The 17,816-nt window shown below is 41.6% G+C and overlaps 1 protein-coding gene across 2 annotated transcripts in view; it reads right to left on the bottom strand.

Moving 5' to 3' along the window:
• The window catches only part of ARID3B (AT-rich interaction domain 3B), a 48,659-nt gene that overhangs the window by 28,180 nt on the left and 2,663 nt on the right, over nucleotides 1–17,816 (bottom strand). For both annotated transcript variants that reach the window (XM_006046349.4, XM_006046350.4), the window contains exon 2: nucleotides 16,732–17,354. In XM_006046349.4, coding sequence (XP_006046411.3) covers nucleotides 16,732–17,277 — 546 coding nt within the window. In that variant the 5' untranslated portion in view covers nucleotides 17,278–17,354. The remainder of the gene's footprint in view (nucleotides 1–16,731; nucleotides 17,355–17,816) is intronic.

The raw sequence follows: 17,816 nt of genomic DNA, 5'->3' as shown, positions 1-17,816 counted from the left end.
CACTGTTGGGGATGAGAACACCTCTATGCAGAAGAGTGAAGTGGCCCAGACAAGGCTAAGTCTGAGCGCCCCACAGGAAAGTTCCAGCTCCTTTTCTCTGCAGTATTTGAGTCGGCAGCACAGCTTATTCACGCCGTTAGCTACCAATCACCTGACTGTCCATAATGGTTGCTGACATCCCTTCACACGGCAGAGCTCAGGAAGCCAGACGGGAGAGCCAAACGGGAGAACACCTGCCCTGAGACCTGAAGAGGTCAAGAAACCTGCCCGAAGTCAGTGCTTCAGAAAGGTTTCACAATTTTTTTTCAAACTACATATTTTAAATGTATAGAAAGAACAAAATTTTTTTTAAACTGCTATGATGAATTATTGCATAAAGTAAAAACAAAACAAAACAAAACTTTTCCTTCAAGTTTGGGATTCTATAGAGCAAGTTTCCTCAGGCAGAAGAGTTGCATTATGTTTACAAATCAATCCCACTGACAATCTGAGAGCTTCTCCTAAGGCTTTGCCCACCCCACTCCCACCCCGCTCCACAGGTGGATGGCACGGTGGTACACACGTTGCAGCTCTGATGCCAGCCGCCCCCGTGCCGCCTGCCACCTCTCCCAGGCTGAGTCTCTCTCATACCGAGACCGGAACTTACTCCTCTGAGGCGCCTGTGCCCCTGGCACAGGGCCTGGCAGACAAGGGGCTCAAATGAACATCAGTACCTGAAAAAGAAGCCAAAGGAATGACGTTCGGAGAGTCGCTATGGGCTAAGTGATGAATTTGGGGGGGTGGGGAATCACATACTGAAAAGCAGGTGAAATTCCAGTTTTAAAGGACAACTCCATAAAAGGGAACTAAAAGGCAATATAAGCCATTTCTTAGAGAAAACAATTTAAAGTTCAGGAAGGTAACAGAAGAGACTATAGTCCCACCCCCCTCCCCTTCCCAGGCCAGCCAAAAAGAACTTTGTTCATACATTCAATTAGAAAAGCTTTAAAAAATGGTAACACTCGGTGATAAGAAGGGGTTGGGCCAATGGGATCTCCTAGATTCCCAGGGGAAAATATTAAAACACCAGCACCTTTTCTGAAAGTCACTTGCCTTAAAATGCCTATGTCCATAAAAACAGCAGCAGCAATAACAACTAATAATAACTGCTAACCCAGCCCTATTCCAGTGTTTTATGTGCATTAAACATTTAAACCTCAGCACAATGCTCTGAGGTAGGTACTATTACGACCCTTATTTTTCACATGAGAAAACCAAGGCACAAGGAAGATACGAGGAAGTGACTTGAAGAAGGCCACCGAGTGATCCAAGAGTGCGGCTGAGAAACTAACGCGGCGTGCACCTTCAAGTACCTGCTGGTAACTGCCTTGCTTGCTTAGTCTCCTCCCGATTGTGTAGTTCTGTTCTATGAATCTACCTGAAAGCAGCAACTAGATATACAGTACATCTTTATTTATAATAAGAAAAAATTACAGAAGCCTAACAGTGTGACAGTAAGGGAACAGGGAACATGTGAAAATTCTCTCCACGTGACAGAACACTGCGCAGCCATTTAACACAGCTTTTTAAAAGAGTTCAATCATGGGGAGGGAGGAGGGAGGAGGGTTCAGGACGGGGAACACATGTATACCTGTGGCGGATTCATTTTGATATTTGGCAAAACTAATACAGTTATGTAAAGTTTAAAAATAAAATTAAACAATAAAAATAAAAAATAAGAGTTCAATCCCTACTTCACATCCTTCCCACTATTCTAGATGGAGTTAAGATACACATATAAAAATACAACCATAAAATAACAACATATATATATTTTATAATCTTGGGAGATGGGAGGGCCTTTTTAAGTATAACAGAAATCATAAAGGGAAAAGTCAATTAGGTTTAGCAACATCAAAAATTTAAACTACCAGGTGAAAGAACTATAATTAAGCTGAAAAGCCAACAACTGAGAAAAACACTTGAAACACAAAGACAAGGATCTATATGCAAAACAGCTACTACAGATCAGTAAGAAAAGATAACAGAATAGAAAAAAACAAGTAAAGGCAACATAATACAACACACCAAAACTCGTGGAATGCAGCAAAAGCAGTACTAGGAGAGAAGTTTACAGTTGTAACAAACATCTACATTAAAAAGTAAGAAAGATGTCAAATAACCTAACTATACTTCAAGGAGCCAGAAAAGGAACAAACTAAGCCCAAAGTTAGCAGAAGGAAGGAAATAATAAAGATTAGGGCAGAAATGAACAAAACACAGAACAGAAAAACATCAACGAAACTAACACTTTTTTTTTAGAGATAAACAAAATTGACAAACCTTTTCAGTTAAATTAAGAAAAAAAGAGAAGACATATTCAGAAATGAAACAGCAGACATCACAACAATGCCACAGAAATAAAAAGGATTATAAGAGCCTACCCTGAATGATTATATGCAAGCAAACTGGATAATCTAGAAGAAATGGATACCTTCCCAGAAACTTACAACCACCAAGACTAAATCATGAAAAAACAGAAAATCTGAAGAGACCTATAATTAGTAAGGAGACTGAATCGTAATCAAAAACCTCACAACAAAGAAAAGCCCTGGAAGGGACAGCCTCACAAGTAAATTCTACCAAACATTTAGAGAATTAAAACATCAATCCTTCCCAAACTCCAAAAATTGAAGAGGAGGGAATACTTCTAAACTCATTTTATGAGGCCAGTACTACCCTGATACCAAAGCCAGAAAAAGCCGCTACAAGAAAACTATCCGATGAATATAGATGTAAAATCCTTAATAAAATCCTTAAGAGCAAACCACATTTGAGAGCACATTAAAAGGATCATACAGCATGACCAAGTAGGATTGATCCCTGGAATGCAAGGATGATTCAACATTCAAAAATCAATCAATGTGCCATACCACATTAACTGAACAAAGGATAAAAGTCACAAGATTATCTCAAGAGATGCAGAAAAAGAAACTGACAAAATTTAACACTGTTCCATGATAAAAATACTCAACAAACTAGGAAAAGAATGAATGGTTTCAACATTTTAAAGGCCATATATGAAAAGTCTCTAGCTAACATCCTACTCAATGATGAAAAACTAAAAAAGCTCTTCCTCTAAGATCAGGAACAAGGCAATGATGCATACCACTTCTATTCATCATAGTACTGGAAGCCCTAACTAGAACAATTAGGCAAGAAAAAGAAGTAAACAGGCATCCAAACTGGAAAGGAAAAAAATAACCTTACCTCTGCTGGCAGATGACACGCACTTATATGAATCAATAGAAACCTTCAAAGATGCCACACATACAACACACTCATAAACTGTTAGATCTAATAAATCTATAGGATACCCAATCAACATACAAAAATCAGTTCTGTTTCTGTACATTAACAACAAACAACCTGAGAAAGAAATTAAGAAAAGCAATCTCATTTACTTTGCAAATGATCAAACAGAACAAAATACCTAAAATGAATCTTACTAAAGAGATTAAAGATTTGTACACTGAAAACTACAAAACATTACTGAATGAAAACAAAGGAGATACAGATAAATGGAAATACATCCTGTGTTCATGAATTGGAAGAACTTAATATTGTAGAATCTCCATGCTACCCAAAAGTGATCTACAGATTTAATGCAACCCTGACCCAAATCCCAAGGGCATATATTAACAGAAAAAGAAAAAACAATTCTAAAATTGTTTGGAACCACAAAGGACCCCAATAGCTAAAACAATCCTGAGAAAGGCGAACAAAGCTGAGGCCTCAGACATCCTGATTACAGAACATATTACAAAGCTACAATAATAAAATAGTATGATACTAGCATAAAGACAGACATATAGACCAAGAGAACAGAATATAGAGCCCAGAAATAAACCCGTGCACATATGATCAACTGATTTTTGACAGGATGCCAAGAATACACAATGGGGAAAGGACAGTCCCTTCAACAAATGGTGTTGGGAAAACTGGATATCCACATTCAAGAAACAGATTCTTATTTTACACCATACACAAAAAAATCATTTCAACCAAAATGTAAATAAGCCTAAATAAAGTGAAATAAACCACTCACAGAAGGACAAGTACTGTGTGATTCCATTTGTATGAAGTATCTAAAGTAAACTCAGTGAAGAAGAAAGTAGGATGGTGGGGAATGCCTCGGTGGGCCAGTGGTTAAGACTGTGCTCCCAATGCAGGGAGCCCAGGTTTGATTCCTGGTCAGGGAACTAGATACCACAACTAAAAGTTCACACGCCGCAACTAGAGATCCCTCATGCTGCAACCATGACGTGGCGCAGCCAAATAAATAAATAGATTTCAAGGAAAGAAAGGAAAAAAGTAGAATGGTGGTTACCAGGGCCTGGGGCGGGGGTGGGAGGTTAAGAAATGGGAAGCTTAATGGGTATAACTTTGCCATCCAAAATAGAAAAGTTCTAAAGATCTGCTGTACAACACTGTGCTTAGAGCTAATAATATGAACTATATACTTAAAAATGTGTTAAGAGCAAATCCTGTGCTTTTCACAGTTAAAAAAAGAAAAATGAGCAAAGGCAGGGTAAGTCACAGATCAAATACAAAAGGCAAATAAACATATGAAAAGACAGTCGTATACATACACCTGCAGATCGAGCAGACTGTAACTTCTAGAATATTTAATCTAGCCTACCACCGCAATACAGACAGAAGGGCAAAGGGTCAAACAGCATCTACACACACAGTCTGCATTTATACTAAACACACATGCTCTCACACGTTCTGTGGTCACACACTAAATAGGTAACCACACGGGAACAGTCACAGAAGCTGATTCATTCCTAACTGCGGCCTCCTTTGGGATGGGAGGGTCGGCTGGGAGAGAGCAAGGTAGGCAACCAGACACTATATTTTTAAAAACTGTACATTTTTACTCTGCATTTTTACTGTATTTTTCTATATTGTTTCAATTTTTCCTGAGCATCTATTCAACATTACTTCAATAATTCTGAGATATGATTATAAAAACACTAACAAATAGATCTTTATAAACATGTGTGAAAAGATAAGTCATAATACTGAGTAAAAAACTAAGTTGTAAAACTTCTATATCTATTAAAAACAAGTAAATGTATTTGTGACGAGAAAATACTCTGAAAAGGTATAGACCAAACAATGACCTGTGGAAGGTTAGGCTGACTTTTACTTTATGTGTTTCTGTATCTTAAAAATTATTTGACTCAATATAACTTGTGATATCTTTTATAAAAATAAAACTATTTTAAAACAACACTTTAAAATAAATTTTAATTATAAAAATTGCTCATGGGCTATTAGGTAGTAAAAGCTTAACACAAAAATAAAACAACAACAAAAAAGTGCCTATAATAGGCATTTTAAAAAAAGCACACAAAGAAAATACAAAAAAAGTTTACATTTATACTGAAGTTATGTGGTTGATTATATTTTCTTCTTTACAAACTTTTAAAAATTTACTTATTTAATTGGAGGATTAATTACTCTACAATATTGTGATGGCCTCTGCCATACAAAGTTTTTTAAAAATATTTATTTATTGGGCTGTGCTGGGTCTTAGCTGCGGCATGTGGGATCTGGTTTCCCAGCCTGGGATTGAACCAGAACCCCCTGCATTGGGAGTGTGGAGTCTTAGCCACTGGACTACCAGGGAAGTCCCTTCCTTACAAATTTTCATATTTTCTAAAATGTGTCTGAATTACTTGGAAAATCAGAAAAAATAGTTACTTTTAGCTAATGAAACAACTTAGAAAAGATTATGTTTGCCCTACTCTCTCTGGAATATTGAGAGGAGAGGCATGGAGGCAGAAGTTGGACCACCTGTGTTCACAGCCCAGCCTCCCAGCTCTGAGACCACAAGTAGCCTGTTTCCCCCTCCTCTCCTCACCTATAAAATAAAGCACGTAAAGGGGGCGACCACCAGGGCCTACTTCACACAGCTCACGGAAATAAGGCAAACTCCCAGCACAGGAGAGGCACAAATGCTGACGCGATCAAAAACCAATGAAAAACCAAAGCAGCAAACAAAATCGTGAGCGAGAATAGTCTGATGTAGAGCAATTCTACCACCTTCTTGTCTCCAAAGAAAACCCCACTAGAAATGTTGGATAAAATTTAATACTCCACACCCCTTACACACACAGCTAAGCTTGAAACCAAGAAGGAAAGCGGAGTCTACAGTGTCATAAACAAAAAGGGAGGAATCAGAGAGACTAGTGAGCAGGCGCCAAAGCTGAAGGACTCAAGGGAGAAAGCACCCAGATCTAGTTCTTAAAAGCAGAGGGCTGAGGACTGGGGATTTAATCACTCCTAAGAAAGAAGAGTCCAGGCTACAGGCCCCCTGCATGCCAGGAACCAGAGCTGAGATAAATTCATAAAGCTAGAGGCCAGGAAGGACTATACTTCTACACCATTGCCCCACCCCCGCCATGAACTGGAGCCTAAAAAACTGCCCACCAACCTGCAGAAGCAGCAAGGAACCTTGCCATCTGCAAGGGGCCGCATGGAAAAAGAGGGCTCATAAGAAAATGGAAACTCAGGCTCTCACCAGGTACAGAGTGAGTGTAAGCTACTCAGTCAGGTCTGACTCTTTGTGATCCCACGGACCATACAGATGTAGAGGTACAGATGCAGACTCCAAATGCACACACCCAAAACCAATGGCAACCAGCTAAATTTGTAGGGCCCCAGCAGAGGAGAAAACAAAACTCCCCTTCAGAATGCTTCCATAATCCAAAACACATGGGAATCCCATGGAAACTAATCCCAACTCAAAATAGGCTTACGTTGAAAAACAAAAACAAACCACTGCAAGAGGAAATAAACCATCAGAGGGGAGCGTGACGTAAGGGGAACTTGCACTCCAAGAATTAGAGATAATAATAATAATCTAAAAGCATCTTTAAAACAAGTATGCTGAAAGATGACAGAATGCTGGTAATGGTGAAAGCTGGGCAAAGGACACACGTGGTTCATTACCATTTCCTTCTTTTGTATATATGACATTCTCATAATAAAAAGGTTTTAACAAGCCCATAATAAAAAGTTTTTTAAAAGTTAAAGAAGTTCAAAGAGCTAAAGGAAGAAATAGAAACCATATGGTAAGAAGAGGCAGTTTTTTTTAAACCAAAAAAGAGAATAGAAATTAAAACACAATATTAAGATAACTACTTTTTTGGTTAAGTAGTATAGACAGAGCTGAAGAGAGAATCAGACCCTGGAAAACAGAATGTGAAAATATTCCAGAATGCAGGAGAAAGACATAAAGAGACTAGGTTATACAGAAAAGCTACTAGGAAGGCTAAAGAGAAGGTTCAAATACTTTTAGTAGAATAGTGGTCAAGGAAAAATAGGAGCCAAGGTGGGAAGGAAACATCAAGTTGAAGGAGCAGATTAAGGCCCAGGTGGGGCAAATAAAAATATGTTCAAACCCAGAACACTAGTATAATACAAGTGCAAAACAGCAGAGTCAGAAAAATTTTTAAAGCTAAAAAAGAGGGAAAAAAGATTCACAAAGGTGACAATTAAACTGACAACAGACTTCTCAATAGCAAAAATAGTTATTAGGAGATAAATGGGACCATATCCTCAAAGTGGTAAGGCAAATGACGGTCACTCTGGAATCTACATTTGTGAACAATGGTACAAGAATAGGGGCAAGATAAAGAAAGATATATATCTAAAAGAATTTTTTTCAGTACCAAGACTGAGTTTACTGTATATAGAGTTACTAAACAAGGAAAGGACGGAAGTGAAAGTTGCTCAGTAGTTTCCGACTCTTTGCCACCCCATGGACTGACTATACAGCCCATGGAATTCTCCAGGACAGGATACTGGAGTGGGTAGCCTTTCCCTTCTCCAGGGGATCTTCTCAACCCAGGGACAGAACCCATGTCTCTTGTACTGCAGGTGGATTCTTTACCAGCTGAGCCATAAGGGAAGAAGACAGCCAAAGGGAAAGAATGTCATGCAAGAAGTAATGGTGACATTAAAAAAAAAAATGCATAATTTCTAAGCCAATAAAAGAGAAAAAGATTTGATTAAAGAAAATTCAATCAAATGAACAAAAGACAGAACAGACGGAAAAAACAAGAAGCAAAGTAAAAGTATAGTTAAACTGGAAATTCAAAGTTAGAAGGCAGAAATCAGTAAACAGGCATCGCCAGTCCTAATAACTAACTACATGGCTTCCCTGATAGCTCAGTTGGTAAAGAATCCGCCTGCAATGCAGGAGGCCTGGGTTTGATCCCTGGGTTGGGAAGATCCCCTAGAGAAGGGAAAAGCTACCCACTCCAATATGCTGGCTTGGGACATAAGCGACTTTCACTTTCACTAACTACATGGATTAAATTAACCTAATAGAAAAAGACAGAGATTTTTAAGTCTTTTACATGTGGTCTCAAGATACTAACCAAAAGAAAGCCAGTCTTACACCGGATTATTTTAATTCAACTGTTTCTGAAAGTGATCACACAAACACAACTTAGTAAGGGTAAGAAAGACATGAATAACACAATTAAAAAGCTTGATCCAACAGATATACAACGCCATGTCTATCAAATAGACAGTATACATTCTTTCCAAGCACACATGAATAACTTATAAAAACTGATAATATATAAGGTCAACACAAAGGACATCATAATGAATTGCCAGTACACCAGTTCTTTGACACCAATGGTTAGAGCTTAATTATAAGTTATAAAATTATATTTTTTTAAAAGATAAAACTCACATATTCATAAACTAAAAAATACCTTTGAAAAAACCCACAGGTTAAAGAAGCAATCACAACCGAGATTTTGTACTAACCAATGGAAGCACATCAAAACTTGACCACACATCAAAACCTGTGGGATACAGCAAAAGCGCGACCCTGAGAGAAATCAGCCGCTTCAAATGCATTTTTAAGTAACAAGAATTTCAGAAAATGTGTTAAACACATAATGAAATAGGGTTAAAAAGCAGGACAGACACACAGAATACAAGTAAAATTTAGGCAATCTAAATAAGATCAGTGGATCCCATCAATGTCAAGATTCAGGTTGTCATCATATACTACAGTTTTATGAAATGTTACCATTGGGGAAACTGGACAGTGTATAGGATCTCTCTAAATTATTTCTTAGAACTGCGTGTGAACATACAATCATCTCCATGAAAACGTCAATTAAAAAAAAATCCCCAACACTGATACTAACCCATGCTGATAAGGATGTGAAGCAACAGGAATTCTCATTCATTACTGGCAGGAACGCAAAAGGGTACAGCCACTCTTGGAAGACAGTTTGGCAGTGTCTTACAAAATTGAACACATTCTTTCAACACAATCCAACAATCGTGCTCCTTGTTGTTAATATAAATGGGTTCAAAACTTCTATCTACCAGAAACCTATATACAGATAAATGGGTTCAAAACTTCTATCTACCAGAAACCTATACACAGATGTTTATGGTAGCTTTATTCATACATGACAAAACTTAGAAGCAACCAAGATGTCCTTCAGCAGATGAATGGATCAACTGCGGCCATCCGGAAAATGGAATATTATTTGGTGCTAAAAAGAAAGGCGCTATCAAGCCATGAAAAGACATGGAGGAAACTTAAATGCACACTATTAATACTAAGTGAAAGAAGTCAATCTGAAAAGGTTGGTATGAATGGGTGGAGCAGAGGATTTGGGGGGGCAGCAAAACTATTCTGTATGTTGCTATAATGGTGGATTCATGTCACATGTGTGTCAAAACCCACAGAATGTGTAACAAGAGTGAACCCTAGTGTAAAGCAATGGACTCTGGGTGATAATGAGGTGTCACTGTTTGTTCATCAACTGTAGCGAATGCAGCACTCTGGTGCACACTGGGCATGTGTGGGCGCAGGAGTGTATGAAAAAGCACTGTACTTTCTGCTCAATTTTGCTGTGAGCCTTAAATTGCTCTAAAAAATAGTGTTGTTTTTTTTTAAAGAAATGAAATGGTGCTATTCACAAAAAAAATAAAACAGAGCAAATTAAAACAAAGAAACAAATATTTATGCAGCGCATAATAATATCTGCTATTATTCTGCTGCTGCTGGGACACAAGAGATAAGCAGAACACATCCCCATCCTCCTGGAGCTTACCACTGAGTACAGGAATCAGATACCAAACAAATAAACCACACAAATATAAAAGCACAATGTTCAGTTATAGTCAATACAGGAAAGCCTCATTTTATTGTGCTCTGCTTCACTGTGCTTTGCTGCTACTGCCTTTTTTTTTTTTTAAATTGAAGGTCTGTGACAACCCTGCATTGAACACATCTAGTGGTGCCATTTCCCAACAGCCTTTGCTCACTTCATGTTTTCTGGGTCACATTTTGGTAGTTCTCAAAATATTAAAAAATTTTTCATCACTGTTATATTTGTTATGGTGATCTGTGATCAGTGATCTTTGATGTTACTATTGAAAAAGGTTACAGTTTGCTGAAGGCTCAGATAATGGTATTTTTTTTAATTAACAAAGCATTTTAAAATTAAGGTATGTACACTGTTTTTCTAGACATAATGCTACCGCACACTTAGCAGACTACAGTAAAATGTAAACACAGCTTTTACAGGCACCGGGAAACCAAAACATTCATGTGACTTTATTGCCTAGTGAAATTCACAAACAAATCTGTCGTATCTCCGAGGTGTAACATGACCCACACTAATAGTGCCTCTGAGAAAGTGATGTTTAAGGTGAAAACAGAAGGCTGGGTAGGAGTATTTTAGGCAGAAAAACCAGCATATGCAAAGGCCAGGGTGGCTGGAGTACAGTGATAGGTCAGGATACTGGCAAAAATAAGGCTGGACAGGCAGGCAGGATCAGATTATGTAGGTTCTGGCTTTTACAATTACAGCAACTGCCAAAAAACTTGAAGAGCATTAAAGGAGTGACATAATCTGATTTGGTTTTTAGAAGATCACTCTAGCTGCTGTGTGGAGAATTAGACTGGGGTAGGGAAGACACAGAAACTTGTTGATAGCTACAGCAGTGAGTAGCTGGGACTAAGCAGGTGATGGTGGAGGAAAGAAGTGGCAGGATTCTAGATGAGAGAATTGACAAGACCTGGTGATGGACATCACCAGACAGAGTGACAGAGTAGGAGGTATACAAAGACAGCCAGCGCTAAGGTTTCTGAATGACGACGTGGGTAGAAAGGCCCTTTACAGTGAAGCAAAATAAAGGAGGAAATAATCGTGGGGGAGTAGGTTAGAAAGTAAGAGTTATATGCATTAAACTTGAGGTGCCAGTAAAACATCTAATAAAACATCCACTGAACTCAGAATGGAAACACGGGCTCAAACAATATACATTGGACTCAGTGGCTTGTGGGTAGTATTTAAAGTCATGAAAGTGAAAGAAATTGCCCAGGGGAAGAATACAGAGAAGATGGTTTAAAACTAAGCCCTGGGGAACTTGGAGTTCTAGAGGTTTAGACAGAAGAGAAAGAGATCACAGAAAATAAACCAATGGATGGAGCTACAGAAAGCAAAAAAGAAAATGTTTCAAGGAGAAGAGCCCACTGAATTCTATTGAATACTACAGAGAAATCACAGGATGTGAGGGCAGGCAGGGCTTAGTAACATGGTGATCCCTGGGAGGCCTTACCAAGAGGAGCTTCAGGGATATACACACAAGAGACACAGTCCAGACTGAAGTGTGTTGAGGAGTGAGTAGAAGGTGACAACAAGGTAAGGCGTGCAAACCATGCCTCTGGAAGCTTCGTTAGGGCAAGTGGGAGGATAGCCTGGACTACACAACATGCTGGAAGGAGATGTGCAACCAAGAGAAAGCTTTTAAAAAGTGACTTCTCTGGAATTCCCCGGCAGTCCAGTGGTCAGGATTCTGTGCTTTCACTCCTGAGGCCTGTGTGTGACCCCCGGTTGGGGAACTAAGATTCTACAAGCCACCCCGCGCAGCCAAAAGAGAAGTAAACAAAAATTAAAAAAATAAACAGTGACTTCTCTTTCCCTGGTAGCAAATGAACTGGGCAGATTTATTGATTAAAGGAGACTTAACGAGTCAGGGAAATCGGCTCACTGATCGAACAAGTCCTGAAAATTGGGAAGGGATGGGAGTGGAGACAGACATGAAGGGATGAGTCATTAAGTCCCTAACCAAGTATTTATAGGAATTCAACATAAAGCTTGCTTCTACCTAAAGGAGAAATATCCCTATTTTAACATGGAAAGAAGCAGCTTCAAACATGCAATGGCTTTAGCTCACATAATCCTGAAATGCTTCAGAGAACCCCAGAATACTAGAGTTTGGTCACAATTTTAAAGCACTAACGTTTATGCGACATCTTACCCCTATAAAGGTAGTAAAAACTGAAAAGTTACAGCTTCAAAAAGCATTTAGGCGCTAGTGACAATTCAACCTAACCTTTGCATCATGGCATACATTTTAGGAAGATTTTTCACACTCATATTCTCTTCTTCCACCTTTGTAATATCTCTAAAATTGTTCCCTGAGGATGGCAAAAGAGGATTATCATCCTCTGGGAAAGATGGAAGCATGGGTTCAGAATGGTAGGACAGGACATGCATCCCAAGCGCTATAGCAAGCGGTGCAGACAGGATCTAAACCCACATCTTTAGGTTCCAAAACCAATGCTGATTTAATAATCACATCTCTTAATACATAACAAGGTTGCCGAGGATTTATGCCTTGACCTTTTGGGGTTCACATCTAGAAGGGCAACCAAGTTCTCTCACAAGTCAACACTGACATCTTAGATACCCTGAAACACTGGGCTGGAAGAACGCACTGACAGAACATAAAGTTGTAGGTCCCAATCCTTTTCCAAGTAATGGACAGTCTCTTCTCCCACATGGTGATGGGAGAAGATACAAACTCAACACAGATACTGAAAACAGAAGTGAAGAAAACTCCAGGTTGCCAAACACTTCAGTTACCAAGGCCAAGACACGAAGGAAGCACCAGGGCAGTGTCTGACGAAAGCAGAGCGTCTCTGTTCGCTCGCTAATTGCACAATCTAGAGCAGGGTTTCTCAACCTTGGCGCTACTGACATTTGGGGCCAGGTGATCCTTTGTTGTGGGGAATGTCCTGGGCGTTGCAGGACGTGTGGCAGTATCCCTGGCCGCTACACACTCTGTGCCAGCAGTACAACTCCACCTGCCCCGGTCATGACAACTAAACGTATCTCCCAGCACTGCCAAACATACCCTAGGAGCAGGAGCGGCTGAGGAGATAGTCCCCATTTGAGTAACACTGATCTAAATGGATTCCACCATGAATACAGGATGAATTATTTTCTAAGTTTCTTCAAGGAGAAAACATCAAATAATTTTGACTTTATAGGCTATAAAATGATTTCAGAAACAAAAGATAATCTGTGGAGCCCTTAAACTTTTCAAATTTTGCTTGTAGTTGGCAGATGCCTGTTGTAGTCCCCCACAGCACCCTTAAATCTTCTAAAATACTTCTGAGTGTTCCTGTTGATTTACCAAGCTATGTTAGCTATGCTGCAGACAAAAATCAACTCTATCTTGGTGTATGAATACCTGAAACAAAACTTTTAAAATATCTGCAGCAGAGCTCAGATTGGGCAGTTGGGCTTTAACTGACTCAGGACAGAGTAAAATTGTTACAACCCAAGACTCAATTCCCCTTCTTGAGGTTTCCACACTGCCTCTGCTAAACCTAGCTGGAGGGCTCTTCAAGGGAGAAGCAGAGGCCTTAGCCCCCGGAGTATGGGCCTGACCCAAGAAGCTTCTGTAAAAGTCTGTTGTGTGAAAGAACAGAATGGACACTGTCACACATTAATAAGATCTTTTTCTGCTCTCGAGAAGTTAAATGGGTAAGAAATAAGACTTGGAATAATAATAATAAATTTTTAAAAAGCTAGTCTTAGTTTGTAATAGTTTTTACAGGCTCTCCCTAGGAATATCATCTTTTTAGTCCCCTTTCCAAAGCACAACTAAAAAGTTTTTAAAATCCCCAAGCACATTAACCACCACTTTCAGAAGCAGGATTAGACAAAGGGAAGGCATAGACCAAATCAATGTTGAAAACTTAAACTCAAAAGGAGAAAAGAACGTGCACATCCGAAGTTTAAAGTCATTCTTACCCTGTGACCCCCTAACCCAGCTCTTGATCTCCAAATTCAGGGGGAGGGTAAATTTAGGGTGAAAGATTAGGCCTCAGCTACATGGCTCAGACGGTAAAGAATCTGCCTGCAATGCAGGAGACCTGGGTTCGATCCCTGGGTTGGGAAGATCTTCTGGAGGAAGACATGGCAACCCACTCCAGTATTCTTGCCTGGAGAATCCCCACAGACAGAGGAGCCTGGTGGGCTACAGTCCATGGGGTCACAAAGAGTCGGACATGACTGAGCAACTAAGCCCACACACGCTGGCATTTAAAAACATCCTGGCAAGTGCTCTGTCAGGCAGTCTATAATTAGTGAGTATGCCTCAGAAATTTAAAATGAACTCAGAGGGTTTCAGAAGCCAACAGCCAGCCTCCTGAGCCCTGAGCTGCACAGGCCCGGGGCTGATGCTGTTGAGAACTGGCGCTGGGTGTCGGCCACAGCACACACGTGTGTGTACCCACATGCCACTCCTGCAGAGTTTCTTTTTTCAAGGCTCTCATGGCTTGACCTCAACACCTGCTGCACTTCCTGAAGACAGACAGGCCTTGGAGCTCCACTTGTTCCTCGCACGAGGCTGCACTTTCTAGGAACGACCGCACACACGCAGAGGCTGGCCAGCTGCCAAGGCAGGGGCAGCCCAGCCGCCTCGGGCCTGAACTTTCCCAGTGCTGTCAGGGCGGGCTCCCGCTAGGAGCTGACTCAGCGGCCGGCATGGAACTCTGCCAACCACACAGCAGTTCGGGGGCTGCCGGCAAGTCACAGATGTTTTGCTAAACCAAAGCAATCAGCCGGGAGGCGGGTCTGGGCTGGCAGCCAGGCTGCTGCTGTCGGGGAAGCTAGGACTCTCTGATCCTAGTCCGGGCTCTGCCACTACCTTCCTGGTGATCAGAGGGGAAACCTCTGCGCCTCTCGGTGTCTCCGCTGCTTCTGAGCATGTCTGCGGAGCTGCAGCGGAGGATGGCACTGCGTGCATGAAAAAGCACCTGGGGCACTGCTACCACCGGGAGCCAGCTGTTAATCTTCACAACATCCTTGGAGGTACGCTTGGTATTTTTATTTCACAGAGGGCTCAAAGGAATTAAGAGCCCTACTGAAAGATCACAAGGGTAATAGATGGAAGAGGTGGTATTTGAACCCACTTTGCTGGCTCTGGAATCTACTGCAAACACTGCTACTGTAAAGCTCAGATCAACTGCATAGGTAGGGCTCCTGGGTACAAAGATGCTGATTCTTCAGCCTACAAAGGACCTTTCTCGTATGGCTTCTTGGTGCTCTGTGTAAATCCATAGCTCTTCACAACTGATTTCTAAACAGCATCATTGGACCACAAGAAGTATGTATGCTGCGCACTTCCCTGGAGGTCCAGGGGCCAAGACTCTGAGCTCCCAATGCAGAGGGCCCAGGTTCCATCCCTGGTCAGGGAATTAGATCCTGCATACGGCAACTAAGAGTTCACATGCTGCAACGAAAGACCCCACATGCCTCAACTAAGAGCCGGCAAAGCCAAATACATAAATAAGTAAATACTTTTCAGGGAAAAAAAAGAAGTATTATGTGCTTACAGGGAGTACCCAAATATTACCAGCTTTATTATGAACTCCCTGCCTTGGCACCAAGTCACCTGGCCTGGAAGACCTGATCATCATTCCCATTCTTTGGGTGAAGAAAAGGAGCATGGCAAGTCAGAAAGACAAGAAGCAGCAGAAGGCGAAGAAAGCACAGATTCCTTAGGCTCCACCTCCTGAATTAATTCATTAGGACCCTGGAGTCTACATTTTTAAAAACTATTCTGGAGCTCTCCCTAGATGACTCTCAAGCTCTGCCTTGTGTAGGAATCACTGAAGCTTGCCTTGGCTAAAAAGAGAATTGTGAGAGCCTCCCTGGTGGTCCAGTGCTTAGGACTCAGTGCTTTCAGTGCCTGGCCTGAGTTCAATCCCTGGTTGGGGAACTAAGATCCTGCAAGCCGAGCAGCCCAGCAAAATAAATAAATAAATTGAAAATTGTGAGGTCTACCCTTCCATGTTTCAAAGGAGGTATAATAAGGGTGAGATGAAATCATGTCTACAAGGCTCTTTGCTGGAAAATATACACAATGCAACAGCTTCCCATCAGCCACATTTAGCAGCAAAACAACAAAATTGCCCTTAAAAAGCTCGATCCTGGGTTAGCCTGGGGCTAAGACTCTATCTTAGACAAGACAGTTCTCTTATCATACTACTACTAGAAAAACTGAAATTGGAGTCATACATCTCATTTTTAGATATCCCTCATAACACTGTTGCAACCTCATTCTTCCTCAATTCCCCCCCACCCGCCAAAAGACTGTATTGACAATCTTTCCCATTAAACTTGGAACTATCTATTTTAGGAGTAACTTACACATTTCACTGCTCTAATCAAGAAAACAACTATGAGGGGAAAACTCAAGGTCTATCCCTGTCTAGGCTGCTGGTCACTGAAGGAGGCTGAGAAGACACAGACTGGCACAGACCCTGGCAGTCCAGGATCCCTCCCTGGCTAGCCTTTCGGGGGAACAAATAAGCCCCCAAGAGGAAAGACTGACCTGCTTGAGCTGCTCATCAAGGTTCCAGCCCGGCTGCCCTGCCACGGAGACTGAAGCGGAGGTCTTCGAAGCATCTTTGGTATGGTCTTCTTTAGCTTGCTGTCCATGGGGTGCGAGCCCTGGTGCTGGGAGCAGACCAGGCAAGGGAGCTGCTCTGGGGTCTTGGCGAGCCACCTTCTGCACATGAAAATATTTTGAAGCAGCCTGGGTCTGTTTCTCAGCCACCTCTGCTTCATCATCCCCATCCTCACCTTCCAAACCTCCTTCCTCTTCCTCAGGCTCTGAGTTCACCTTGCTCCGTTCAAAAACTCGGGCCACTGCAGTGGCCGGTGGAACTCTGGCTGAGGGACCCAGGGCAGGGCTGCCAGAAGGCCTCCCAGGTGTGGCAGAAAGGTGAGTCTGCTGTGTGACCAGCTTCTGGGCGTACAAGAACGGGGTTTCTCTCATCTGCTGCCCCTGCTTCTCTCTGGCATCCATCTGCAGAGGAGCCAGGTGGGGTGGCTGTGGCGGCGGCTGCTGCTTCTGCTGAGGGTGCAGGGGCTCCATCACTGCCTCGAGTTTCACCCACAAACTGGCATGGCTCCGAACCTGGGCACAGCCCGACAGGCACACGGGGTCTAAACCTTTATGTGATCAATAGAAACCACATAGGAGAAAGAAAGGGAAAAAAAAAAAAAGATGTAAAACAGGTATAAAAAGGTTTTCTGGGCTTCCCTGGTGGCTCAGTGGTAAAGAATCTGCCTGCCAAGGCGGGAGACCTGGGTTTGATCCCTGGTCTGGGAAGATCCCATATGGCTCAGAGAAACTAAGCCTGTGCGCCACAACTACTGAGCCTGTGGCTCTAGAACCCGGGAGCCACAACTATTGAGCCCACGTGCCACAACTACTGACGCTCGTGTGCCCTAGAGCCAGCTCTGCAACAAGAGAAGCCCCCGTGATGAGAGGCCCGCACACCGCAACGAGAGAAAGCGCAGCAACGATGACCCAGCACAGCCAAAAATAAATAACTAACTACCTTAGGGGAAAAAAGACGTTTTCTTTGCTCCAGTAAAGGGCATGAATTCTGAACATTAAACATGTGCCGG

The sequence above is a fragment of the Bubalus bubalis genome, chromosome 20 (assembly GCF_019923935.1).
Source record: "Bubalus bubalis isolate 160015118507 breed Murrah chromosome 20, NDDB_SH_1, whole genome shotgun sequence".
Classification (NCBI taxonomy): domain Eukaryota; kingdom Metazoa; phylum Chordata; class Mammalia; order Artiodactyla; family Bovidae; genus Bubalus; species Bubalus bubalis.
Note: the sequence above shows the minus strand (reverse complement) of the source record. Positions and strands in the feature narration are given on the sequence as shown.